This window comes from Plectropomus leopardus, chromosome 20 (assembly GCF_008729295.1).
Source record: "Plectropomus leopardus isolate mb chromosome 20, YSFRI_Pleo_2.0, whole genome shotgun sequence".
Classification (NCBI taxonomy): Eukaryota; Metazoa; Chordata; class Actinopteri; order Perciformes; family Serranidae; genus Plectropomus; species Plectropomus leopardus.
The window spans coordinates 2,236,131-2,264,096 of NC_056482.1; the positions used below are offsets into that span (position 1 = coordinate 2,236,131).

Genomic DNA, 27,966 nt, shown 5'->3' on the forward strand with positions numbered 1-27,966 from the left:
CCAGAAAAGTTATTTATACAATGTCCAGAAAAGACATCGATATGAAGTACGCAATAAAGATGTCTTTTCTAGACATCGTGTAGATGTCTTTTCTGGATGTTGTATACATGTCTTTTATGGACATAGTATAGATGTCTTTTCTGGAAGTCATATAGATGTCTTTTATGGACGTCGTATATGTGTCTTTTCTGGACATAGAATATATATCTTTTCTGGACATAGTATAGCTGTTTTCTGTATGTCATATAGTCTGTTCATCAAATAGATGTCTTTTCTAGATGTCGTATCTGTGTCTTTTCTGGGCATAGCATAGATGTATTTTCTGGATGTCATATAGATTTCTTTCCTTTGTTTCCTGGACATAGAATAGATGTCTTTTCTGGACATAATATAGATGTCTTTTCTGCACGTCATATGGAGTTCATTTTTGAGCATCATATAGATTTTTTTTTCCAGAATACATATAGTTGTCTTTTCTGCACTTAATACGTATAGACGTCGTATAGAGTCTTTTCTGGACGTCATAAAGATGTCTTTCCTGGACTTCGTATACATGTCTTTTATGGACATAGTATAGATGTCTTTTCTGGACGTTACATAGATGTATTTTCTAGATGTTATATAGAGTTCTTTTTTGGACATCATATAGATGTTTTTTTCCGGAGTACATGTAGTTATCTTTTCTGCATTTAATATATATATTTTTTTTTTCTGGACGTCATATAGATGCCTTTCCTGGACATCGTATACATGTCTTTTATGGACATAGTATAGATGTCTTTTATGGATGTAGTACAGTATAGATGTCTTTTATGGAAGTCGTATAGATGTATTTTCTGGACGTCATTGATGTGTCTTTTCTGGACATAGAATATATGTCTTTTCTGGACGTAGTATAGCTGTTTTCTTTACGGCATATAGTCTGTACATGATATAGATGTCTTTATTGAATGTCATATAGATTTCTTTCCTTTGTTTCCTGGACATAGAATAAATGTCTTTTCTGGACATAGTTTAGGAGTCTTTTCTGGACATACTATAGATGTCTTTTCTGGATTTCATATAGATGTCTTTTCTGCAAGTCATATAAAGTTCTTTTCTGCACGTCATATAGTTGTTGCTTTTTTTCTGGATGTCGTATAGACGTTTTTTTGGACTTCATATAGATGTCTTTTCTGGACATAGAATATATGTCTTTTCTGGACGTAGTATAGCTGTTTTCTGTACGGCATATAGTCTGTACATGATATAGATGTCTTTTCTGGATGTCATATAGATTTCTTTTCTTTGTTTCCTGGACATAGAATAAATGTCTTTTCTGGACATAGTTTAGGTGTCTTTTCTGGACATACTATAGATGTCTTTTCTGGACATACTATAGATGTCTTTTCTGGACATACTATAGATGTCTTTTCTGGATGTCATATAGATGTCTTTTCTGCAAGTCATATAAAGTTCTTTTCTGCATGTCATATGTTGTTGCTTTTTTTCTGGATGTCGTATAGACGGGTTTTTTTTGGACTTCATATAGATGTCTTTTCTGGACTTCATATAGACGTCTTTTCTAGATCTTGTATAGGTGTCTTTTCTGGACATAGTATAGGTGCTTTTTCAGGCATAGTATAGATTTCTTTGCTGGATGTCTTATAGATGTATTTTCAGGATGTAGTATAGATGTCTTTTCTGGACGTTATATAGATGTCTTTTATGGACATGGTATAGATGTCTGTTCTGGAAGTCATTTAGATGTTTTTGCTGGACGTCGTATAGATGTCTTTTATGGACGTCCTACAGATGTTTTTTCTGGACATCATATAGATGTCTTTTTTGTACTTCATATACATGTCTTTTCTGGACATTTGCAGGAAATTTCATATTATGTTTGTAGTAGGCAACTGCTATTACATTTGCGGGATTATTACATCAAAAGCCACATATTAGTATAACGTTTGTATTTTATTACGTTTGTGGGTGTTACAAATGTTATCAAAGGGCTTTTATTTTGAAATGGAAACAGAAAAGTTTGAGTAAGACATATATTTGTATGTCCTCATCTCTGTGACAGATAAAGACATTGAAACTGTAGTAAATCGTGGTAAGGAGTCAATATAATTATCAAAACATAATTTTTATGGTCTATTTCTGCAGACAACCGTATGCGACATGCAGAATGCTGAACTGATTGCTGAATGCTGAATGCTGAAACAGGGTGGAGTCTGACACGGAAACTTAGCAATGTACTGCTGTGGACAGGTCAGAAACAAAACATATTTTAGCCTCCTAGAACAGTCCGACCTAAAACATGAATTTTCGTTTAAGTTTTCTGTTCTGCCACTGCTTTAATCAGTTAGCCAATATGTGTCATTGTGTGACTTAGGTGAATCTGAAATAAACCTTCCAACGCCAATGCCACACAATGAAATAAACAATATCACTGATGGAGGCAGCAGTCGACCAGCTGCTCATGTTCAGTGATGTTAAATCACTGTTTTTCTCAATGTCTGGCTTTGAAGACAGTGATATAACAGCATCATTTTCTTGATGGAAATCACTGTGACAGCAAGGTAAAGTGATGAAAATATTCTCAATATAGCATCTGTTAAACTTTTTTTAGGTGGCTAAATAACATTTGTTGCTGACCCCTCCACAGCAGTAGATTGCTTAGCTTTTATGTTGGACTTTTACTGCTTCAAATTGGGGACGTGCAGACTGACATCCACTATATGTAATGCACTGTCTATGGATATATATCACTGAAAGTAGAACTGAAGTTATTTCCCAAAGCAAACCAGCCAGTCAGTCAGTCAGTCATTTTCTGTAAACGCTTGTCCTCGTAAGGGTCGCGGGGGGGCTGGAGCCAATCCCAGCTGTCATCGGGCGGAAGGCGGGGTACACCCTGGACAGGTTGCCAGACTATCGCACCAAAGCAAACCAGTTTCCTGCCAGATATTACAAGGACTGTCTTTCATTAGATGAAATACCTGTATAACTAGTAGTAAAACAGTGTGAGAGTTTATTATTGACCTAGAAAAAAATAGCTGTCTTCGAGCTTTCCATTGCATCTCACATTCTAAACGCCATTCACTGATGAAAAATATGAGTCATAGGAAATAGTTTAATTTTCGTGCTACTGTTACCACAACATTAGTTTTCCAAGAGCGTTACAATTGCTCAGACATGTGTCTCAGCCAGTCATTGTGTCCTACTGTAGCAGGAAAGGCTCAGCTGTAAATGATAACTTTATTCTAGGCTGCTTAGCTTTCCACTTTGTGGCCAAATGTCTGCTGTGAAAATAGCTTCTATTTTATGGTGTAAGATAGCTGTCAAAAAGATGTATCCATAATTAATCATTCTTATTTGTAATTTTAACAATTTCTATGTCAAAGAAGTTGTTTTACACAAAATTCTGCTGTCATATACGTGAGTCTGTGAAATTGGGTTCGAGTTTGGATTGTTTTTATACGAGTATGAATGTAAAATCTGTGAGTGCAAAGTCTTATGAATACAACTCACGTTTCTACTGCTACGAAGTCTTCACTGTGAGCACGAATCCATGGTTACGTGTACGACTCGAAAAGTGCTGAAATGACGTCACTGAGGTCACAGTCAGGTCGCAAGGAGAGTAACTGATCCGCGATTCCTCCAACTGCGCATGCGCATGCCCCAGAGGCAAACATGGAGGGCAACAGCGTACCAAGTTGTAGCAGCTCTGGAAAAACATCACAAAGGTAATCATGACATGCATTGCATGGCCATTATTTATTTCATAAAATCGAACCATTATGTATAATATACATTTCTTGGAGTCACAAAATACAAATTTTAAACCGCGGCCATTGTTTGTTCAAGAGGATCTATGCTGGCTAGCTGATTTGTGCTCACAGTGAAGACTTCGTAGCAGTAGAAACGTGAGTTGTATTCAACAGACTTTGCACTCACAGATTTTACACTCATACTCATATAAAAACAATCCAATCTCAAACCCAATTTCACCGACTCACGTATATGACAGCAGAATTTTGTGTAAAACAACTTTTTTGACATAGAAATTGTTAAAATACAAATAAGAATGATTAATTATGGATACATCTTTTTGACAGCTATCTCACACCATACTATTTAAGCTAAAGTTGATTTGTGGCTAAATGTTCCATTAATTAGTTGAGATATTAATGTCACTGCCCAATGTGTTATTTTCTCTTTTTTGTGTATGTAGCTCCTGTTTAAGTATGATCTGATAAAGTATGACATGGTTAAAGATGAACCAGTGAAAGATCCATATGGTTTCTGTCAGCGAGTAGAAAAGGGTAAGATCCAACTCAAATATTTCCAAAAATGACCTGTCTTTTTGAGTTTACTTTGACTTTTGATAAATTGACTTCACATGAAAAGCATTTTTTACTGATGTTAGACTTTTCGTCCTGTTTTTCTGTTTAGGTGAGACAGGCCTCTTACTGTCCAAAGTGAGTGCCATCAGCCCGTTCTTTGGCTACGCTGGAGGCAAGCAGCTGACTGAGAAGAAGCTGATGAGAAATGTGTTTGTAAAGGGAGATGCCTACTTTAACACTGGCGACCTCATGGCTGAGGACCAGGAGGGCTTCATCTGTTTCAGGGACAGAGTGGGAGACACCTTCAGGTACAGCTGGATTACATGTCTGACCTGTCTTTACAGCAGGCACCATACATCACCACCTCAAAGAGAGGTGGTGATGATGTTTGGTCTGATGATGTCTGCAGGCTTGAAGACAGCACATTTATAACAAACAGTCAAACAACATTTGGGCATTTACCAGGCAGAGGGGGTCTAACCAGACACACCAAACCGACATTAGAGAACCAGCGGCAATGAAAGCCCCCCACTGTGTGGCCTCACGTCACTGTGTCTCAGGCAGAAAGTTACACATGAACACAGCAAACTGACGACCAACCAGCTTGTACGTTCTGCACCTGCATAAGAGGAAATAGCTCTCCACACCGGCAGACGGTGGTCGTCTGTATTCATCATGCAAAATAGGAAACTGGAAGACTGTCTTGACGCTATGTTAGCCAGTTAGCACATTAACAACACAATCCAATGTTGAAAGAACAAAACATATTTACCAACAACACAAACCATCAGGAAACATTTCTGCTAAAGAGCTCAATAGCTACAGAAAAACAGTCTTACCTCATATAAAAAGTTTTGACCTCACCCTCTCTTGAGTTTAGCCCTTTGTTGTTCATTTATCACTTCCATTTCTCTTCTTGTGCACTGAGCTGAACGGCCAATCAGTTTGATTTCATTCACTGATGGGCTCCAAGGCCGCTGCTGATTCCAAATGCCCAATCTGCGGGAAAAAAAACGACAAGAGTTGACGAGGGCAAAGGGTGCAGGACACACTGCAGCGATGAGGGCTGCAGACTCTCACCAACGAGCCAACTTTGACGGACATCCAGCCTTTGGCTTGGTGTGTCGTGACCATAACAAAGAGATGATATAAAGAGCTGGTGTACTGATGCCTCACCCAGGCTTTCCTCTGCTCCACTCACCTCTGTCATTCAATGAAATCTTTCATTCAGCATTTCTTTCACTGGTCTGTAAATGTGTCCCTGCTCACAAGGGATTCACAGGAAATGATGCAAAACAAACTGGAGGGGATGCAGAAGTCAGAGCCAAGTATTTGTCACGCAATTCAATCAGGAGTCCTGTAGAATCATGTTTGACAGTAGTATATCTGTCCTCTTTAATCTGCCAGCTCTGTTAACCACGGTACTGCCAAATCTACGATAGCTGAAATCTAAGGGATTATAATTTGAAAACAGCCCAGAGGAAGTCTTTGCTGCTTACAGAAGTCTTTTCACAGTCTCATCAGAAATAAACCAGCCTCATATTTGGAGTACATTCTGATCAGTCAGTCTGCTTTGTCCTCAAGGAACTAATATATGTTATGCAAATCTTACTTTACTAGTGTGAGAGGTCAGCTGAGGATATTTATGTTTATTATCTGTTATTCCCTACTGTTTGACACTGGATGTAAGGGACCCCACGATATATTTGATATTGTTTTATTCAAATTGAAACTGCATCCTTGTTTAAGAATGAGCACACAATGTTTATGTTCCAAATATGCTGATGTTCATATGCTTTTCTTTTCTTGGTTATAATAATAATAATAATAATAATAATAATAATAATAATAATAATAATAATAATAATAATAATAATAATAATAAGTTGTGTTTGTGGATGTGCTGCATGACTTTCACCACCAGGTGATGCCTGTGAGTTAGCAGCAAGTGTTACAAGCAAGAGTATATAGAATGGGAATTCTTGTTTGGTTGTTTTTGTGTTGTTTTGTTTGTTTTTTGTTTGTTATGCCTCTGTGCCGGTAGCTGAGGCAGGAGGCAGTGTGTTTTTCGGGCTGTCTGTCTGTCCATTCGTACGGTCGGCTGGCCGGCCCATTTCAAGAACGCCTTGGGGAAATTTCTTCAAATTTTACACAAACATCTACATGGACTCAACAATTCTCTGACTAGATATTGGTGGTCATAGGTCATAGGTCAAAGATCAAGGCCACCGTGACATCATCTTTCTCATTCTGAGGAACACAATACCTCAAGAAAACCTTGAATTATTTTTTTTTTAACATTTGGCACAAACCTTCACTTGGATTCAAAGATGAAGTTATTAGATTTGATGGTCATAGGTCAAGGTCAAGGTCACTTTACTGTCAGTCTGTCACTCCATGGCCCCTTCTGCTGGGGCATGACTTTCCTACAATAGAGTAGCACTTATCAACATTGGGAAAAGTTGTGTGGGCTTGGACTGAGTGCAGCAGGCTGTGAGAGGATCTACACAAACGGCACATGCAGAGCTGCAATTCAAAGCAGAGGGGAGAAACGAAACCGAAAGTGTCAGACGAAGAGAGGGAGGAGAGCCGGTATAAGAGCGAGGCTGACCCACCTTGGACCGAGGGCTGTTCCTCTGCCAAGCCTTCTTCTGGCTAATGTCCGGTTCTAAGAGAATAAAATGGATAAGATGCGATTTAGGCTCACTCAGCAATGGGAGATCAGAAACTGCTCTGCACACATCTTCACAGAGACATGGTTAACCCCTGACATCCCAGATCAAGCTGTTGCGCTGGATGGGTGGACTTTATTCAGAGCAGACAGGTCACAAGGTAACAGGTCCGGTAAGAGGAGAGGAGGGCTTTGTGTTTATATAAATTAAGCTTGGTGCTCAAACGCAGTTAAAGTGGATGGACTGTGCTCACCAGATGTTGAGTTCTTGGTGCTAAGATGTCATCCATATTATCTGCCCAGAGAATTCACCAGTGTTTTTATTGTTGCTGTATACATTCTCCCGGATGCAAATTAAAAAAATGCACTGCAGGAATTGTATGATGCCATCAGCAGCAACATCATCAAGTAATCCAATGGAATCTTCATAGTAGCTGGTGACCTTAATCAAACAGACCTCAAATCTGTTTTACCTAAATTCGACCAGCATGTCTGGATCCCCACCGGAGGAAGAAACATCCTGGACCATGTGTATACAAATATTCCTGACAGCTACAAAGCCCCCTCATGCCCTCACTTTGGCCTGTCAGATTATATTTCTCTGCTCCTTCTGCCAAAATATTGTCAGCTGATAAAAAAGCTCAACTGGTAAAGTGTGGAGAGATGAAGCCAGAGCAGCTCTACAGGACTATTTTGAGCGCACAGATTGGTAAATGTTTAAAGATGCTGCCACTCAAGATAACAAGATCAATCTTGAAGATTATGCATCATCTGTGACATCATATATCAGCAAATGTGCTGATGACATGGTGATCACAAAGACAGCGAGATCATTCCCCAACCAGAAAGCCTGGATGAATGGGGAGTTGAAGGTTCTTCTCAGAGCAAAAAAAGTATGTATCAGTGACCAAAGCAGATGTGAGAAAACTCCTGCTGAGAGTGAATATAAACAAGTCCACTGGCCCCGACAACATTCCAGGATGAGTACTAAAAACTTGTGCTGATCAGCTTGTTAATGTTATAACTGACATTTTTTAACATCTCACTCTCACAAGAGACTGTTCCCTCCTGCTTGAAGACAGCCATCATTGTTCCTGTACCCAGAAAGTCTGCTGTATCTAGTCTTAACCACTGTGTGGCTCTTACCCCAATCCTGATGAAGTGCTTTGAGAAACTGGTTCTCCAGCACATCAAAGACAACATCCCTGCCAGCCTGGACCCTCACCAGTATGCTTTAAGAACCAGCAGATCCACAGAGGACGCCATATCTACTGCTCTTCACTCAGTCTTCACTCACCTGGAGAATAATAACAGCTACATCAGGATGCTGTTTGTTGATTTCAGCTCAGCATTCAACACAATCTCTCCCATTAAGCTAATTGGAATACTTAACACTCTGGGCTTTAACTACAACACTCTGCAATTGGATACTGGACTTCCTTACATGCAGACCTCAGAGAGTTCGAATTGGCAGTCACACCTCCTCTTTATTTGTGCTCAATACTGAAGCCCCACAGGGGCTGTGTGCTCAGCTCCCTCCTTTTCACACTGTACACCCATGACTTCTCTCAGAGACATCAGGAGAGAGGAGGAGAGAAGTATGCGAACAACACCACCATCATCAACATCATATTACAAACAATGCTTAGAGTTCACACCGGAGGAAATCGACAATTTTGCTGAGTGGTGCACAGAGAACGACCTCCTGCTCAATGTCAGTAAAACCACCCCTGTCTACATCAGTGGAGCTGAGGTGGAGCAGGTGAACAGCTATAGGTTCCTTGGAATTACTATCCCTGAGAACCTATCTTGGTCATCATACATCACCAGCCAGATTAAAAAAGCACAGAAAAGGCTCTACTTCCTACAGAAACTCAGAAAGGCTAAATTCCAGAGCAAGGTCCTGGTTAACTTCTACAGAGGAGCAATAGAAAGCATACTGACTGAAAACATCACCAACTGGCATGGTTAGTGCATGGCCTAGGACAGGAAGGCTCTACAGCGGGTGATTAAAACTGCCTAGAACATCACTGGTTCCCATCTATAGAGCATCAGTGACCTCGGTGAAGTGAGGTGTCTGCACAGAGCCCAAAGGCTACTGAAAGACAGCAGCCACCCCAGCCACAGTCTGTTCACCCTGCTGCCTTTTGGAAAAAGATACAGAAGTATCTGCTGCCGAACCACGAGACTATAGAGCAGCTTCTTTCCCCAGACTGTGAGACTCCTCAACTCCTCCTCTGATGCCAAAAGATGTAGCAGGATTTAGGATCAACTTTAATTTCATTTCAGTTCACCTTATTAAGTTACCTTGCATGAACTGATCAGAATCTGGTGGTAGAAGGTCAAGGGTCAAGGTCACGGTGACCTCATAAAACATGTTTGTGGTCATAACTCAAGAATTCATACACTCAAATTTCACACAAATGTCTAATAGTATGTTATGATGAAGTTCTGACATTTTATATCCAAGAGGTCAAAGGTCAACTGTGACATAATGTTCTGCAAAAACACTTTTCTGGCTATGATTAAACACCTTTAGTCAGGACGAGGAGAGGAGTCATTTGGTCAGATACTGAATTGGTGACTCTAATATTGAAACTGTGCTGATTGTTGAGATCTTCTGTGCTGCTTGGGGGAAGATGTGTGTGAAGCATCCATGTTTTCACAGACAAGATGTTAACTGTGAGTGCAACTTAGAAGTTGTGCAGGCAGATTTCAGAGAAATCTTTGTAATCTTGTCTTTGTAAAATACAAAAATGAATTTGACATGTGTTCCTAGCTTCAGCGCTTGCACTGTTAATCATGCTGTTTGAAACCATCCTCTTTGTTTTTTTGATTTCAGGTGGAAGGGTGAAAATGTAGCAACAACCGAGATAACAGAGATTCTAGGACTGGTGGATTTTATCCAAGAGGTCAATGTATATGGAGTGGAAGTACAAGGTATGTTTAAGATGTGATTGTGTATCAATTTATGATGTGTTTTTGTTATCCATACAACAACTAGATTATAAAGCCCTGAAAAACTTTCATAGTAATCATCCCCTAATTAGCTTTGTTATTGCAGTTATACAGTCCAGTAATGAATAACATTGAGCTGGAGAGTGATAACGTTGAACCATGTTGTCCACAGGGCACGAGGGCAGAGCAGGTATGGCTGCCATGATTGTAAGACCTGGCCTTTCCTTCGATGGGAAGAAACTTTTTGAGCATGTGGTGAGGGATTTACCAGCGTATGCTCGTCCGCTGTTCATACGGCTTCAGGTAACGAGCAGAGCCATGCTGACATACTGTATCTGCATCTTCAGTTTGTTGATCTTCATTTTTCATGATTGTAGTGGAGTTGACCTTCATTCAGGACAAAACCGCTGAAAAGAGTCCTCACTGTGACATCACTGATCTCAGGTTGTGAACTGTGTAATTACTTAACCTCAAACTTTACAACAAACTCATACGTGCATGCTGGCACTGATGGTTAGGATTAGGGGGAGGAGGCACAAAGTAAAGTGTAGAAAAGAAGCATCACATTCGCAAGTGAGCACCAGATACCCACATGAATGTCCAGGATTTGTTGCATCCATCCACTGCTCCTCTTACCCGGCCTATAGTCACACTCTGTATATTGTGTCAATACCGACAGCATTTCAACCTGATGCTGTCCTGACATATTTCATGTGGACGCAAAAGGTGCTGTCTGCCAACGTACAATAACACAGCAATTTACAAGTTTAGAAAGAGAGTGGGCTGAGTATTCAGATCATTTTCTTTAACAGCACTCTATGCTTTTTTCAGATTATGTGAGTCTTATGGACAAGGTTATGAGCCAGCAGCTGTCAGCTCAAGGTGCTGACTGTATAAAAGGTGCTAAACAATGGCAACAGTGCTGACAGAGCTGACGGTGTTAACCAAGGGGGGAACCGGCGGTTGGGCACTTCCTTTCAATGCCATTGCTGTCCCGATTACAGCTGCAACCGCCATAAGACCCTAACACTGGGTTCACACTGGACGTGGAACAGCCGCGAGGCATACTGATTTTCCATGGAGTGACAGCTACTTCCCTTCAGTGCCATTGTTAGGAAATTAGACCATAGACACTGGATGTTCAGTCTTACATTGTAAGAGCCCATGCTTTGCATAGATGGAGGTAAAGTGTACTTGTCGTAAAGCATGCTGCCATGAATCATCAGGTAATACAGTACCCAAATCCCGCTCCCAAGCACCCTTAGGGTTCTTTGTTGGGGGATTAACGGTAGAACTAATGATGTGATATATAATTTAATTTGACTCCTAATCAAGACAAGCTGTCAAGAAATGCTTTACCTTGTCAATATGGACTGTTTGTAATGCGAAAAAATTCAATTGAAAACATGCAATTAATCAAAATTAACTTTACAAATTCTGCGATTAATTGCAATTTTAAAAATTTCATGTTAATATTAATATTGGACAGATACTTATTATTGATATATTGTTGATCAACTAATCATTTCAGCTCTCTTGCACTCAATGTCTGCACAACAGTAAAGCCTGTTTAACCAGCATGCTCTCCACAGCATGCACAGTTGTGAGCACCATACATATTCTATTACTGTAGTTCTCAACCAAAGAACTAAAATTCAATACATTAGAAGGATTATATTCAGTACTAGACATATTTAAATCAGTGTGAAACCTGCTGAAACCCTAAAGTCACACTGAGTGTTGTTTTTTTCCTCCTTAGGAGGTCATGGAAATCACAAGCACCTTCAAGCAGCAGAAGTTCCACCTGGTACAGAGCAGCTTCAACCCCTCAACAATCTCTGATCTTCTCTTTGTGTTGGACTACCAGCAGAAGAGCTACATTCCTCTAACAGACAGTATCTACAAAAGTATCCTCGCAGGAGAACGCAAGCTCTAGAAGTCCCTGGTGATGATACAGTTCCAAACAATGCACAGAGGGAGAGAATTGCGCTCTGCCTATTGGAGCACATTATAGTAAGTGAAATTAAGAAGATTTACTGAGGTCTGAATGAAAAGCCAGCATCTAGTTACTGAATTAGAGGATCACAAACAATTGATTTACACATGTGAACAGTAATGTCCCGTGACATTTCTTTGTTAAACAAAACATGGAAGGGATTAAAATGAACCTGAACATATCACTGTGAAACAACAATTTATAAATCAACGTTATTTTAGCCCTCACACCTTCAGCTGAAACAGTTGTGTTTGAGATGGTAACATAAAAGCTCTTCATTTATCTATTTATTTGATGAAAACAGAGCAACACATAATTGAAAAGCTTTAAGGATTTAGTGGCAACTAGTGGTGAGGCAACCCATTCTCGTTCCCAGGTCATCAAATACTGACACTTTGTCAGGTCACATTGCCGTGCACATGGCACCCTTTAGAGTCTATGTTCAGCACAGCTGAAACACACTAACAAGCTGGTGATGTTGTTCAATGTTTGTGGTTCAGTTTAAGCAACAAAACTACTTAGGTTTAGAGAAAAGATCATGTTATGGGTTAAAATAGGTACCCTTGATATGGGACATATTTTTCGTTATGTGATGTCGATATGCGACCACTGTACGTAAATTACATAACGTTTTACCTCAAAGGTCACTTTTGGTTTCACACAGTACATGAAATGCCTCCCTTCCTCCCCTGCCCTGACTTTCTCCCTATCTCTACTCTTTTTTTCTCACTTGCTCTCAGCGTCAAGTATTGCTGCCGATAGATTCAAACTGGAGTGAGCTGAAAGCTCAGTGCATCTCATAAAGATGCTAAAGCATGTTTTTGGTGGTGATGTCACATGCTGAGGGGGTTGACAAAGCGTCACTATTTGATGGCCTGGGAATGATAACGAGCTGCATGAAGTTTTCAGATTGCAACCAACTGAAACCTCCATGTGCCAAGCATATAGGAAAACTACAGTAGGTAATGCAAAAACTGCATATATGCAAATAGGCCTATCTAGAGCCCATGTTTGGTTTGTCCTTTCTGGGCTACTGAAGAACAACATGGTGGACTCTGTGGAAGAGGACCCGCTTTGTATGTAGATCAAAAAACAGCTCATTCTAAGATTCTTAATTTCAGGTGATTACATAATAAAGAAAACATAGTAATGAGTGTTATATTCCATTTCTGCCAATGTTTGCCTAAATCCTACACACTGGACCTTTAATAAATAAAGTCAGTAGATCTTAAGGTATTTTACTTTCCCCTTAAATTATATATTATTCAAAATATTTGTCTGATTTATTAAATTTAGGGTGTTATTGAGGTTGGGTTTTTGATTTACATTAGATGCCTAAAATATTTTCAGTTGCAAAGGGATGATTAAGAATCCCTCTTCATATTCAGTTATTTCATCGGTTTACTCAGATTTTGGCAAAATTGGTGTTTTTCTCCTGCATGGATTAAGAGGGTAAATTGTCCATTAATAGTTCCTTTAAAATCCAGTTGAAGTGCCTTAGTTACATCAGTGTTGCAGGAGAAATTAAAGGAATTTTAAGGTACAAAATTTCATGCCAACCTGACAAAGTAGAGGACTCTGGCAAGAGGAGAGAAGGCGTGTGCTTCATGGTGAATAAGGACTGTTGTGATCTTGGGAATGTGAGGTGCTGTCCTGTTCCTGCTGTGGATCACTGAGACACAACGTTCAGAGGAGATGCCGGACAGCGCTGCTTGTGTTTGGGAAGCATGACCATGATAAATCAGTCCACAACCACAAACCGTGGATTACCAGGACCATCTGGAAACATGGATGATAAAGCAGCAGCCAACAATGGAAGAGGATGGAAAAAAGGACTATATTTAAAGGAGGAGATGGGATCATGTTTCACTTGAGTGGTACTTTGTGTAATTCCATGTTACCAATAAATGAATCAAAAATTATTATATATTGTCCTGACTATGAGAGATTTTGAATGTGATAAACCCCAAAGTGCCCAGATATTTAGACATATCAAATAATTTTTCAGTGTTTTGAAAGTTCTGATTCCATTAAAATTTTCTTTTTTTCTTGTATATTAATTTTTTAATATGTGCTGCTGAGTGTATTTACAGATATGCGATGCTCGGAAACTTTATCAAGTCAAATGGGGTCAGGTCAAATGAGTGTTTACTGTTGGGCGAGGAAAACCTGTTGCCCGTATTAGAACATTTGAACAACAAAACACACAGGTCTTCTTAGCTTCAGCTAATGAGAAAGTTATGGCTTCACTTAAGTGACCTGTGTGGTCTTTTATATTTAATATTTTTAAAGTCTTATACTTCAGCAGTTTTACAACAAAATGTGAGTTTTCACAAACTATGTGTAATGTTACAGCTCAATTCAAACAGAATCACAGAGAGGTGTCTCTAAGCATGAAGCTGATGCGGTCTCAGGACTGCAATCCACCATGTCCTGGTATCTGCTTACAAAAACTGAGGTGTTTCATAGAATGTAAATAAGCATTTCTTTATTACTTACATGTAGCATATTACTCTTACAGGGTCATTATGTCAGTGTTGTGTGTACAGCATGTTGCACAGCTCTCAGGTGTTCAGGTTGGTTTGACAAGAATACACAGGTGGCGCAGTGGCTAGGTCAGACTCGACTGTAACAGGATCAGGTGAAAACCAAAAACACGCTGGCCCCGTTGTTTTGGTCCATCCAAAAACATTCAAATGAAGAACAGTCTACTTGGACACAGTCACACAGTGGAGGAGGCCTGCTCTCTCTGGGGCTATAAACACTGATCATTTCACACAGCCTCCCTCCTCAGCTCCGGTTGGGATGTATTTTCCCTCATGAGTGCTGGAGGTTGTGCAGTGATCAGCCACTATCAGAGCCATAACGATTGTTTGTAAAATGTCCATTCGGCCCCAGTTACTACAAAGAGAATTTTGTCATTGTGGCAGCAGCGATTGCGACATTTTAACATGTAAAATTCACTTTAATTTCACCCAGTATCTTATTTCCACTTTCTCGTCATAACTGTGTTGGCATTCGTTCTGACCATCTGCTGTTCTGATATTGTAACATGTTAGTAACATTTCAGTAAAATTAAGTCTTGTGTTATAGAGACACAGCTGTTCCTCCATCTAATTGATAATGTAATCCTCTCTTCTCTACACTGAAAACTGCTATTTTAACCGCAGCTGGCCTGTTAGCTAGCTAGCTTGCTAATTCCACTGTGCTTTTATGCCAGTTTTACAATGTTCACAGAAAAGAAGCCAGTTGTCACTCATGTGATGATAGCAGTGTGCTTTCCTACGCTGTGACAACATGTATTGAATGAAGCATTAAGTTTGAAACCTGAGCCAACTGGTTTGATTTTTTTCAAAAACAGGAGGAAGGCAATGAGCAACTTAACAAGACAAAAAATAAAATAAGCAACGAATATTAAAAGGTACAAGAAAATTACCCAAAAAGAAAAAAAGAAAAAGAAAAAAAGTTTAAAAAAAAAAATGGGAATACAAATATAGTTCCTGGACATTTTCCCAAATTTGATTAATTTCTAATCTCTCTCTCTCTCTCTCTCTGTCTCTCTCTCTCTCTTCTCTCTCTATCTCTCCTTTTTTAAAATTTATTTTCAGGTTGTTTTTCTTTTCAGCTTTTACCAATGTCTTGCAATTTGCTCATTGCCTTTTTCCATGTTTTTGAAAAGAACTAAACGTTTTTGCTCACAAATTTAATGGTTGAAATACCTTTGAAAGACATCTGAATGCAGCACAATGAAAAGTGATGTCCTTCCAGGTTTCAAAGACTTAAGTTGTTGAATTTTTAAATTTTGCTTATGTAGTTGCTCACTAATATTTATTATTTCATTCAGTCATTCATTTTTTGACTCGCTAATTAACTAGCTAGTCTATTCCACCAAGCTATCATGCCATACTCGTTACAGAAAATGAGGACTGCAGTGTCAGCCTGTCTGCACTTATTGATATTGAAAAAAGCAACGGTCACTGGGGAAACACCAGCACTTACAGTATTACTCACTTTGCCCAATGGTGTAACTCCTCACTCACTCACTCACTTACTCACTTACAGACTTATAGTACTGTCCTGCATGCAGCCAAAAATGTCAGAACAAAGAGAACTGTACAGTGTGCATGCTTTTAGATGGCAAAAATCACCCCTAAAATGTTGTGCAAAAGTTGATGTTTCAGTTTTTCAGAAAGACAGATGGCAGTAATCGTCCAAAAAAGGTGGACTTGTGTTACCGTAGGCAGCATAAGAAGGGTTAGCCCAGAGGTAAACTCAGACACCAGATGCATACAGATGTGTACTCACAAAAACTTCACACCTCACATGTTCTTCAGAGCAGCAAAATAAGTACAAAGACTGGTCAGTGTCAGTGTTTTAAAATGTTGTTGGATCATTTTTCTTAAACGTGGTTTAAAAAGAAATGAAATTTAACTTGTCCCTAAATCCTGCTACATCTTTTTGGCGTTAAAGGAGGAGTTTAGGAGTCTCACAGCATGGGAAAAGAAGCTGCTCTGAAGTCTGGTGCTACGGCAGCAGATACTTCTGTATCTTTTTCCAGATGGCAGTAGGATGAACAGACTGTGGCTGGGGTGGCTGCTGTCTTTCAGTATTCTTTGGGTTCTGTGCAGACACCTCACTTCACCAAGGTCACTGATGCTCTGTAGATGGGCAGTTATAACCACCCGCTGTAGAGATGAGGAGGAGCTGGGAGGAGAGTCGGTATCAGGACTAGGCTGACTTGACTTGGACCGAGAGCTGTTCCTCTTCCAAGCCTTAAAATCCGCTCGCAGGAGGAAAAAGTGGATGAGATGCCATTAAGGCTCATTCAGCAACAGTTTTTCAACACCATGGCCCCATCTGCTAAAGCACGACGCAACAGACCACATAAGGGTCCCCACCGACAGCATACGCCAACAAGTTGGACCGGAGGGGAGAAACGAAACTGAAAGTGCCGGACGAAAAGAGAGAGGAGAGACAGTACCACGGTGAGGCTGGCCTGACTCGGAGCGGGAGCTGTTGCTCTACCAAGCCTTCTTCTGTCTAGTGTCTGATTGCAGAATGAATGAGAATGAAGTGGATGGGATGTGATTTTGGCTTACTCAGCAAAGGGAGATCTGGGACTGCTCTGCGCATGTCTTCACAGAGACATGGTTGACACCTGACATCCTGAATCCAGCTGTTGCATTGGATGGGCAGACCTAGTTGGGAGCCATAGGGACCTGGGACTCTGATGCAAGTTCAAAAAATGCACTGCAGATATTTAACGATGCCACCAGCAGCAACATTACCAAGCAACCGGTTTGAATTTTCATAGTAGCTGCTGATTTTAATCAACTCAACCTTCAACTCTAAAGGTGTAGCAGGATCAAGGATAAATGTAATTTCATTTTTTAAACTTTGGTTAAAAAATGACCAATAAATCTACCTTCTTCTACCTTCTACCCTCCAGTCCTGGGCCGTGCACCAACCATGCCAGTTTGTGAAGTTTCCAGTCAGTATGCTTTCTATTGCTCCTCCGTAGCAGTTAACCAGGATCTTGCTCTGGAATTTAGCCTTCCCAAGTTTCCGGAGGAAGTATTCTTTTCTGTACTTTTTTAACCTGGATGGTGATGTATGATGACCAAGATAGTTTCTCAGTGATAGTAATTCCAAAGAACCTATAGCTGTTCACCTGCTCCACCTCAGCTCCACTGATGTAGACAGGGATGTGTGTCTTTGCCTCCTTCTTCCTAAAATCAACAATCCTTGGTTTTACTGACGTGAGGCAGTATGTTGTTCTCTGTGCACTACTCTGCAAGACTGTTGATTTCCTCTCGGAATTTTTTGGAATATGGCCAATGATGGTGGTGTTGTCCACATACTTTACAACAGAGTTCTCCTGATGTCTAGGAGTGCAGTCATGGGTATACAGTGTGGTGTATTATGCTTTGTTTCTTTAGGTTCCTATTTTGGTTAGGCAACGAGGTCAAAGGTCTAGGGACGGTTAGACCTTGAAGCCACGCGTACAAAATACCGGCCCCAGGTTAAAAGTAACATGGAATGAGGCTCCTTCCAAATAAGGACATATTTGTGGGGTCTTGTGATTGATCACAACAGGTGAAAAGTTGTTTACTGACAAATTTATCGATGCCTGTACCTATATAAGAGACTTGCATGAGCTGTACGATAGAGAGATTCGCATTGGTCCTGAATCCTCTCCCAGGCAGACCATGGTGTCTGGTAGATGCTGAACTTTGTTGTAATAAATTGATTATTATGCAACCAAGTCAGTGTCCGTGGAAGTTTCTTCATCTTCCACACATCATTGCTACTTAAGAAACAACGACAACAGCATGAGCAGAAGGGGGCTGAGCACACAGCCCTGGGGGGCTCCGGTGTTGAGCACTAATGAAAAGGAGGTGTGAATCCCAATTTGAACTCTCTGGGGTCTGCATGTGAGGAGGTCCAGTTTCCAATTGCAGAGTGTTGTACTGAAGGAGTGTTCAGTTTTCCAATCAGCTTAATGGGAGAGATTGTGTTGAATGCTGAGCTGAAGTCAACAAACATCATCCTGATGTAGCTGTTGTTCCAGGTGAGTGAAGACTGAGTGAAGAGCAGTAGATATGGCGTCCTCTGTGGATCTGTTGGTTCTGAAAACATACTGGTGAGGGTCCAAGCTGGCAGGGACATTGTCTGTGAGGTGCTGGAGAACGAGTTTCTCAGAGCACTTCATCAGGATTGGGGTAAGAGCCACAGGGCGGTAGTCATTAAGACTAGACACAGCAGACTTTTTGGGTACAGGAACGATGATGGCTGTCTTGTGGTAGGAGGGAACAGTCTCTTGTGAGAGTGAGATGTTAAAAATGTCAGTTGTAACATTAACAAACTGATCAGCACATGTTTTTAGTACGTCCAGGAATGTAGTCAGGGCCGGCGGACTTGTTTAAATTTACTCTCAGTAGGACTTTTCTCACTGAGAGTGGTCGGTCCTCTGGAGGCGGAGTAGACTTCACAGTTGAGTCCTTATTGAGAAGGTCACAGCAAGCGTATAATGTGTTCAGCTCATCCAGCAGTGTGGCCTCACATATGATGGGGATGCTCCTGCTTTTGTAGCCTTTGACATTTTAAATCACCTGCCACATATCTTTAGTGCTGTTGCTGTTGAGGTCTCTCTCCAGTCTCTGCTGATGTGTCTTAGCCTCCCTGATGCCAGCTCTCAGTTGTGCTATGGTTATGATGTATGCCTCCTTGTCCCCTGACTGAAAGGCATCTTTTTTTGCCCTGAAAAGAGCCTTCACCTTAGTGAAATTTAGTGAACTGCGTCACAATATGTGACTGTGAAAGGACTTTTTGTGTGATTTTTGTAGTTGCCAAATATTTTAATGTTGTGATCACTTTATTTCTGGAATTATATCTCCATATCTTTTGGTGGAGATGTGAGTGCATCTCTGATGAGATTGACAACATACATTCTCCTAGCACTATCTAATCTGCAGCATTTCATGATTCCACTGTCATCCAGTGTTCTGACCCCTTTGTCTTTCTGCTTTTTTTCCTCTGCATAAGAAACTCTTAAGTCTCTTAAAATTGCTCCTCCCAGGTTTTCACCTTAGGAGCTCTCTAAACTCATTGAGTGCCAGCCCTATTATATAATGGAAAGTGGCTTGTGCCAGCTTTTCTGGCCATTTTGAGTCATCTTTCAAGATCCACAGAATATTTTGTACAAAGACTCTGAAAACACTGAATAGCTCAAATGAAAGAAGAAACTCTCATTTTCGTCATGGAAAAAAACGTTTGTTTGCACCTTGTTCCATTCTTGATTTGTCTGAAGTTGCTAGTTTCATCAAAAAGACCACTTTTTTTCTAGAAAGCTGAGAAAAATGCATTTTTGTGAAAGTGAGTCTGTCAAGCAAAACAGGGATTTGAATGCTAGAATTTTGCCTTCAGTGACATAAAAGACATCTGAAAATTGTATTACAAATGTTATTGTTGTAAAATAAATATGCAAAGTGACAGAAAGAACAAGATCGTGGGTAAAAGCGGCCGAAATGAGCTTCCTCCATAGGGTGGCTGGACTCTCCCTAAGAGATAAGGGTAAGAGCTCATCTGGGAGGAGCTTGGAGTAGAGCCACTGCTACACCACGCTGAGAAGAGCCAGATCAGCCAAGAGCATGGGGGGAGGATCCATGAGAGTTTCTTCCAGCGCCCGCTGGCGAAACTGGCCTCCGTTTTTTGGGGGACATTTTATGCCTATATTTAATTGTTGTAGCTTCGTTGCTGTAGTTTCGAATCGCCGATGTACAGATCACTCTCAGATCAATTACACACAGGGAGCATGAGAGCGCCCCCTTGTGCCAGCCGCTAGAAACACACTTTGACGTATATTTATGTCAATGGCACTCAAGCGTTGGCTTTTGAATGACGTATATATATACATCAATGGCATTCAATGAGTTAAGGACTTAGATGCTTTGTAAAGACCTGTGTTATCAGGATCCAGTCTTAAATTTATGATGTTTCTTAGAAAACTTCATAATTCTAAGAATTTTCTTAGGATTTCTTTACTGTAGGAGCAACTCTTTTTACAGAGAAGCTTTGTGAATATGGGCCCTGATGTGTAATTAGACAGCCTTCCTCCTACCGTCCCTCACCAACAATCATCTAGTTTCTTCGGCCATGTCCATAAGGAGACGGGTTAAGGTGTATCCGCAAAAGCTTTTTATCGTATGGACATTCTGTTCACAGGGAACCAGTGTTTTGGGAATCAGCATACGCTAATTTTTGGAACCGGGTCCCAGTGTGAACAAATCTGAAGATGCAACCCCTGCGTTTCCGTGTTTACAACCCATACGCATTGTGATGTTTGTGTAGTGGGTTCTTCATTAATGACACCGTTTGTACTTGAAGAGAGGTACTTTATAACATAACTTCATTCACTCACATTACAGATATTGCTGTTGGTATTCATTCAGCTCCGAAAAACTGCACATGCTCTAACTACTACGGCAACACATAAGGGAAGCAAAACACCTTTTGCTCATATCATTACATCTTCCCTTTTTTAAAATAAGTGTTTCAAACTTTTATGAGTAACACTAATACATTGTTCTTTTAAACTCATTTGTTTTCCGGTATAACAATAAATTAAACATTACTTGCATATCAAATCTCTTCAGCTTCTCAGAATGGTTGCTTTCTTTTCCCATGTGTCAGTTTTGTCTTTGATTCTCACTTGGTCCCCAGTGTGAAGTTCAGGTAGTATCTGTGTTTCTCTATCATAATACAACTTTTGCTTTGCTTTTTGTTTTTCTTTTATTCTCTAAACTTCATCAGTGAAACGTTCACAGGCATACGTGATGCTAAGCAGCTCTTTTTCTATTTGAGCATATCGGGTCTCTGCGTCTGCCATAGAGCGCGATGCATACGAGATAGATAGGTTGCCAGTCATCATACTTTTGCAGAATAACTGCTTCTAACCCATTCTGTGACGCATCTGATGAGATCTGTAGGGGTCTTACCGGGTCATAAAACCTCAGAACTGGTTCTTTTGTAAGCACTGTCTTTAGGTCATTCCATGACTTTTCATGTTCATGATTCCACCCCCACTCAGTCCTTTTCTCAGTTAACTGTCCTAGAGGTGCCATCCTCTCTGAAAGGTTTCATGTAAACTTTCCCATGTAGTTTATCATTCCGTTAAACCTTTGTATATCCTTCTTGCTCTGTGGTCTTGGCATGTTTTTTATTGCAGACACCTTCCTAGGATCTGGTCGGATACCTTCACTGATCAGGATGTCTCCAACAAATGTCAGTTCTCGCACATTGAGTTGGCATTTCTCTTTGTTTGTTTCAGATTGGCTTTTCGTGTTGCTTCCAGTACATTTTTCAGTCCCTTATCATGTTCAGCTTTTGTGCTTCCCCATATAATGATGTCATCCACTGACATGTCTACACCATCCAGGTGCTCATAGATCATGTGGATTGTTTTGTGCACCTCAGGGGCAGAAGCTATGCCAAATGGTAAGCGGAGAAATCTGTACCTACCAAAAGGGGTATTGAATGTAGACAGTTTGGAACTTGCTTCATCCAGCTTCAGTTGCCAGAATCCTGATGATGTATCAAGCTGACTGAAGTGCATTTGCAAACTGAAATTATTTCTTCATTTGTAGGTTCTCTTTTTATTGTTCTTGTAGCGGCAGGCAGAGTTTTTTTTTTTATTTACCAGGGGCAACCTTATGACTTTTAGCTGCCGGGTCACCTGCGGCCTGGCTGCTCTGTTTCTTTTTTTTTTTTTACCTTATAAGGGAAAACGTAGGAGGGACAAACCCTCCTTACCAATTGCCGGAACATCTGGGGCATACTTAAAAGCACTGTGGATGCCAGTACAGAAAAAAAAACTTCATCTGCGGAGCGTCACAATCATTGCATTCGGCACGATCAGCGGGTTTTATCTTGGCGATTTTAAGGTACGTTTGGTTGGGTTATCCCCCTCCCCTGTTTTATTGGTCTTTTAATTGTTTTTAAACTTAATCTGTTATTTTTAAACACAAGGTCGCAGATAACTGAGCATCCGTGGTTGCTGTGATGTGAGTGGTATTTCCCCTGTAGAGGTAGGCTTTTAACCATATTCTACGGTGGCCGGGAAGTGCAAACCAACATTACAAACTGTGAGACAAAATTACATTTTGGAAAACATTTTTACATATCATAAAACAACATTACATTACCATAACACATTTACAATTCCCGAAACAAATTTACATTTCAGAAAACAAAATTACAAACTGTGAGACAAAATTACATTTTGGAAAACATTTTTACATATCATAAAACAACATTACATTACCATAACACATTTACAATTCCCGAAACAAATTTACATTTCAGAAAACAAATTAACAAGATGCGAAACACTTTTACAAGTGGAGAGCACGCTGAAGGTTTATAAGAAGAACCTACCACTCCATGGGACCGAACTATATGTGGCACGCGGATGGTTATGATAAACTCAAGCCATTCGGTTTGGCCCTTTCAGGGTGCATCGATGGATTTTCATGTAAAGTACTGTGGCTTGCATGTGGACCACAAATAATGACCCATCAGTGATCGCTCACTATTTCCTGTCATGTGTGCAACACCTTGCTGTCATCCCCATGAGACTGAGGACTGATTGTGGCACAGAGAACGGGACCATGGCTGCAATTCAGTGCACCTTACTACCACAATGACTACTACTCTGGAGCATCCAGCCACATGTACGGCTCATCCACAAACAACCAGAGGATTGAGTCCTGGTGGGTCCATATTCAGAAAGGGAAGGTAAGGGCCTTCATAAAGTTATTTAATTATATTTAACCATTGATTTCATTCTTCAAACATGCATATATGCTTAGAAATAATAATAATAATAATAATAATAATGATAGTAATAATAATATTTGTTGGATTAAATAACTGTCACCTCTGGCTGCTGCAGCTACAGAGCAAGCCTTTTAGTCGAAGCAGCCTCTTTAAGTGCACTCAAACATTGTAGCATGTCCTGTTTGTTAAAAAAATAGTAATCCGATGTTGAAATTTCTGTTGAATTCTGCAGATAAAAAGCTAATTAGCAAACTAAACGAGGTGCCATAAGGTTACATTATGATGTGTTCAAGGTCGGCTCGGAAAAATGGTATTAGGCGATGGTAAACAAAACAGTCATCATGGTGTGTTCAAATACAGCAGGTACACAAAAATAATGTAGGCTAGCTGTGTATGTGCACATTTATAATAAAATTGACACTTTTTTTCAGTAATAATCACTTTTACATGCAGTAAATGATAAATGAATTCAATAACTTTTTTTAGTGAAATAACTAGTTTGCATGAATTTGTAGTATCTTAAAAATGTGATTAATCACAATTAATCACAGCCTAAAACTGTGATTAATCTGATTGAATTTTTTAATTGATTGACAGCACTATTATTTTCATATCAATTTCTATAGGTGTCAGTTCTGGATGGAACTATTTGCAGACCTTAGAGACGCTGGATACTTCAACGGGAGTCACGACCATCAGTGTCTGTTAAGATACTGTTTTGGTGATGTTATTCAGAGGGACTTGGATGAGTGTGTGAGACTGTGGAACACTCACAGGATTCGCCCCTCCAGAACAGCATCATGTCCAGGAAGAGTGCCCAATGAACTCTACTACTTACCACACAGGTAATACATTTGGCAGCAGATAAATATTTGTATTTGTTTTACTTTTATCTTATTTTAATTAAATGCAATTATGTCTTCTGTTTAACACAGATTTGGGCTCCAGAGACTGTGGCTTTAAAACTGAACAGGCTGAACTGGATGCCTTTCCTGAGGCTCACCTGTCAAGAGCTCCATGTGGGGACCCAAACATGCAGGAGTACTTGGACTTTGCCATGGAGCACAATCACTTACAGAAGCCAGAGTACTGGCAGTCTGCAACTGAACTTTATCTGAAACTGAAAGAAATTGCTCAGCTATGAATTAAAATTGATAAAAAAGGGAGGTTCTATGTAATGGTGGAACATAAAGTGTCTGAATCTGTCACCAAAAGCGTCATTATTTTAAATGGGAAATAATTGAATAAAAAACAAAGTAATGTAATGAGTAATGTTTATTTATTACATTACATTTTTTTGTATTATAGAAAACAGAATCTCGAGAAATACTGTTTGTCTTATTTGATCAAAAAAACAGCGATTCATAAACAGACCACAGTTTGAGCTAACACAGTTTGGAGCTAAAATAATTGTCAAAATGCTGAGAAACTGACAAAAAAAAAACATGCTCACATATCTTTACACTATAAAAACCCAACAACAGCAACTGCACATTTAGGTGCACCTTTAACAACAGAGACAGAGTCTGGGCTCTAGAGGTCATCTACTCGTATGGCTTACAAACAGCCAAATCCTGGACTGTTTTGAATTCCAAAGTCCATTTGTGACTTAAACACACTGTATGAGTCGAGGAGTGGTAATTTCAACAAGTTTGAACATGTATTTGCCATTGGGAATGGAGAGTCATCCAGGAACTCTATCCGTGCAATGGTAATGTAGGTACACCATGGTAATGTGGTTTTTCCAACTAGTTACAAAAATACCTTACAAACCTTCACAATCAAGGAGATAGTCTGCTCAGTAGGCCAAAGCTTGACTTTTTTTTAAGTCTCCTGTTACTCCCTGAAGGACTGAGGTCAGGTTTGAAAAGTCTCTCAAGTTCAAAGCCAGTGAGTTGCTTTTCAGAGTGGCACAGGACAGGGGCCAGCAAAGTAGGGTGTTGCTGTAGTGCAGTCAAAAACTGCAGGCTGAAAGACCATCTTTAAATCTACAAAGTGAACACAAACACTGTTTCACTGCTGTGTAGTGCCAACTGTATTTAAATTATCTAAAGAAAACTATTGAATATTCTCTTCCCTACAATTACAATCCGCCTAAACACGTCTACGTTTGGGGAAAATGGTTTTGTGTTGAACATCACTCTTAAATTCTTTTGCCTTGCACATGACTATGGTAAGTGTTAAAAAACTACACAATCACACAGAGGAATGACAGAGAGGGTAGGGTGGCATGGGTAGTTATAGACTGGCACAAGGCAGGGAATGGACAGACATACATCACAAAGGCTATCAGTTTTAATACACTAAGGCACAAATTCTGTCACAGGGACTAACTGATAAGAGAAGGACATGCCATGAGGCATTTCAAACAAAAGATTATTACATAAACACATGAAAAAGAAGCCACATCATTATAAATATGATGTTACCTGCCAATTACAGATGAGTTGCGGTCGATAATATACCATCGGAGGTAGTCAGCCACGATTTCTTTCTTTTCTTCCAAAGATGTCTCAGACAACCTGCTGTCTGTAACATTGTGCTGTGTCTCATGATGCACTCCTGTTGAGCATCCAATGAAGCAGCATTCTCAATCTGAAAGATACAAAAAGGGGGGGTATAAACACCGCACGGCACCTGCTGTCACATCATCCACCCGCCACATTCTTCTTCTGACGTGCATCTTACCTTGCAAATGCGCGGGGGGCGCCGACAAGACTCGCTGGTAGAGAGGGACCAAGAGCCATCCTGGTAAGGCTGCACGATTACACCGACAAGCAGAAAACCCTACAAGCAACCAGAAACAGAGGCGCACTAAACATCGAGGGCAGCAATGTCTCATTCTACCAGGATTTCTCCATGGAGGTTGTGAGAAAGAGGATGGAGTCTGCAAATGCCCGAAAACAACTGAGAGAAGCTGGAATAAGGTACTCTTTTCTGTACCCTGCTGTCATTAAAATCTTTCATCCCTATGGCACCAGCTCCTCATTCTCCACCACCAAGGAAATCAACGACTACGTTCACAAAATGACTGCATCAAAGTAATCGTCGGACTATGTGGGTAAACGTATGGTGACAGCTCCAGGTATGACTGTTAAAGGCAGAATAGAATGAATACAGTGTGTCTGTGTGTGACATAGTGCTCTGCATATCCGGGTCACCTTCTTAAAGAGACAAGATTCAAATAGCCTTTCTTCAGGAGACGCATTTAAATGATGAGGAGCACAAAAAATATCATAGGGAGTGGGTTGGTCAAATTTTTTTCTCATCACATTCAACAAGTAGAAGAGGTGTGATAATTCTTTTGCATAAAAACCTTCCATTTACTGCCACAAGCCTCTTTTAAAGATACTGAAGGTAGGTATGTCCTGGTTAAAGGGATACTACATGGTGAAAATATTCTTTTAGGCAATGTTTACGCTCCTAATACCCAGGATGAATCATTTTATGCATCTTTATTTAGTCAATTAGCTGATATGGATTGTCCAAACATGATAATTGGGGGTGACTTTAACTGTGCCTTATGCCCAGTCATGGACAGACTTCCCCCTCAAACAAGTATGTCCAAGAATGCCAAGGCTGTTTTAAATATTAACAAAGAATTTCATCTTTTAGACATCTGGAGACATTACAATCCAATTTCAAAACAATATACTTTTCATTCTCAACCCCATCATTCAGCTTCACGCATTGATTATATTTTTGTCTCTCGATGTCTGTTACACTTAGTTGAATATGCAGATATTGGACATATTGCCCTCTCGGACCATGCTCCGGTAATTATGGGAATGCAACCTCTGAGACCCAATGACCGCTCATTCTCCTGGAGAATGAATACAACTTTGCTAACAGACGATAAATTCGTGAAATACCTGACTGATCATACTGATGTATTTTTAGAAACAAATGACAACAACGGAGCTGATCCAAGAATAGTGTGGGATACTTACAAAGCTTATATGAGGGGTATGATTATATCATTTGCAAGCCAGCGGAAAAAGAGCGAGCTGCCAAACAACTTGAAATAGAAAATAAAATAAAGCAATTAGAGGAAACATTCTATAGAACAAAATCAGATGCAACTCTTATTGAACTTAAATCAGCCAGAACAGCACTATATAACATGATTAAGAGGAAGGCAGAAATAGACATTTTATTCACTAAACAGAAATTTTTCGAATTAGCTAACAAACCAAATCTTCTGCTTTCTCGGCTGGTAAGGAATGCCCCCATTAAATCCTATATTGCAGCTGTACTGGATGAAAACAATCAAAGACAGATTAATAATAGTCAAATTAATGACAGTTTTAAAAGATTCTATGCCAATCTGTACAGCTCAGAGATTGATATAGAGAATCTTAGAGCAGGTGGGCTTTTGGACAGCCTACATATTCCACGATTGTCTGAGGATCAGTCAAACTTATTGGAATCCCCTATCTCCATATTAGAAATAGATCAAGCTATCTCCACACTTCAATCAGGGAAATGTCCTGGGGAAGACGGCTTCCCAGTTGAATTTTTTAAAACAATGAAGGGGAAGATTAACAACCTTCTGCTAAGGGTTTTCAATAAATCAGTTGAGGACTCTAGACTCCCTGATTCTATGTATAGGGCCAATATAACCTTAATTGCAAAGAAAAACAGGAATCCAGAACTTTGGTCATCCTACAGACCCA

General features: G+C 40.0%; 1 protein-coding gene across 2 annotated transcripts in view; it reads left to right on the forward strand.

Annotated features, from left to right (window-relative positions):
* slc27a6 (solute carrier family 27 member 6) overlaps nucleotides 1-13,032 on the forward strand; it is a 54,001-nt gene extending 40,969 nt beyond the window's left edge. Inside the window, exons 6-10 of one of the 2 annotated variants that reach the window (XM_042508828.1) lie at nucleotides 4,217-4,307; nucleotides 4,438-4,636; nucleotides 9,842-9,939; nucleotides 10,130-10,260; nucleotides 11,717-13,032. In XM_042508828.1, the coding sequence (XP_042364762.1) occupies nucleotides 4,217-4,307; nucleotides 4,438-4,636; nucleotides 9,842-9,939; nucleotides 10,130-10,260; nucleotides 11,717-11,893 (696 nt within the window). In that variant the 3' untranslated portion in view covers nucleotides 11,894-13,032. Of the gene's footprint in view, nucleotides 1-4,216; nucleotides 4,308-4,437; nucleotides 4,637-9,841; nucleotides 9,940-10,129; nucleotides 10,261-10,788; nucleotides 11,110-11,716 lie in introns of those variants that run through there. The other variant, XM_042508829.1, reaches the window with a different exon arrangement.
* The last annotated feature ends 14,934 nt before the right edge of the window (nucleotides 13,033-27,966 follow it).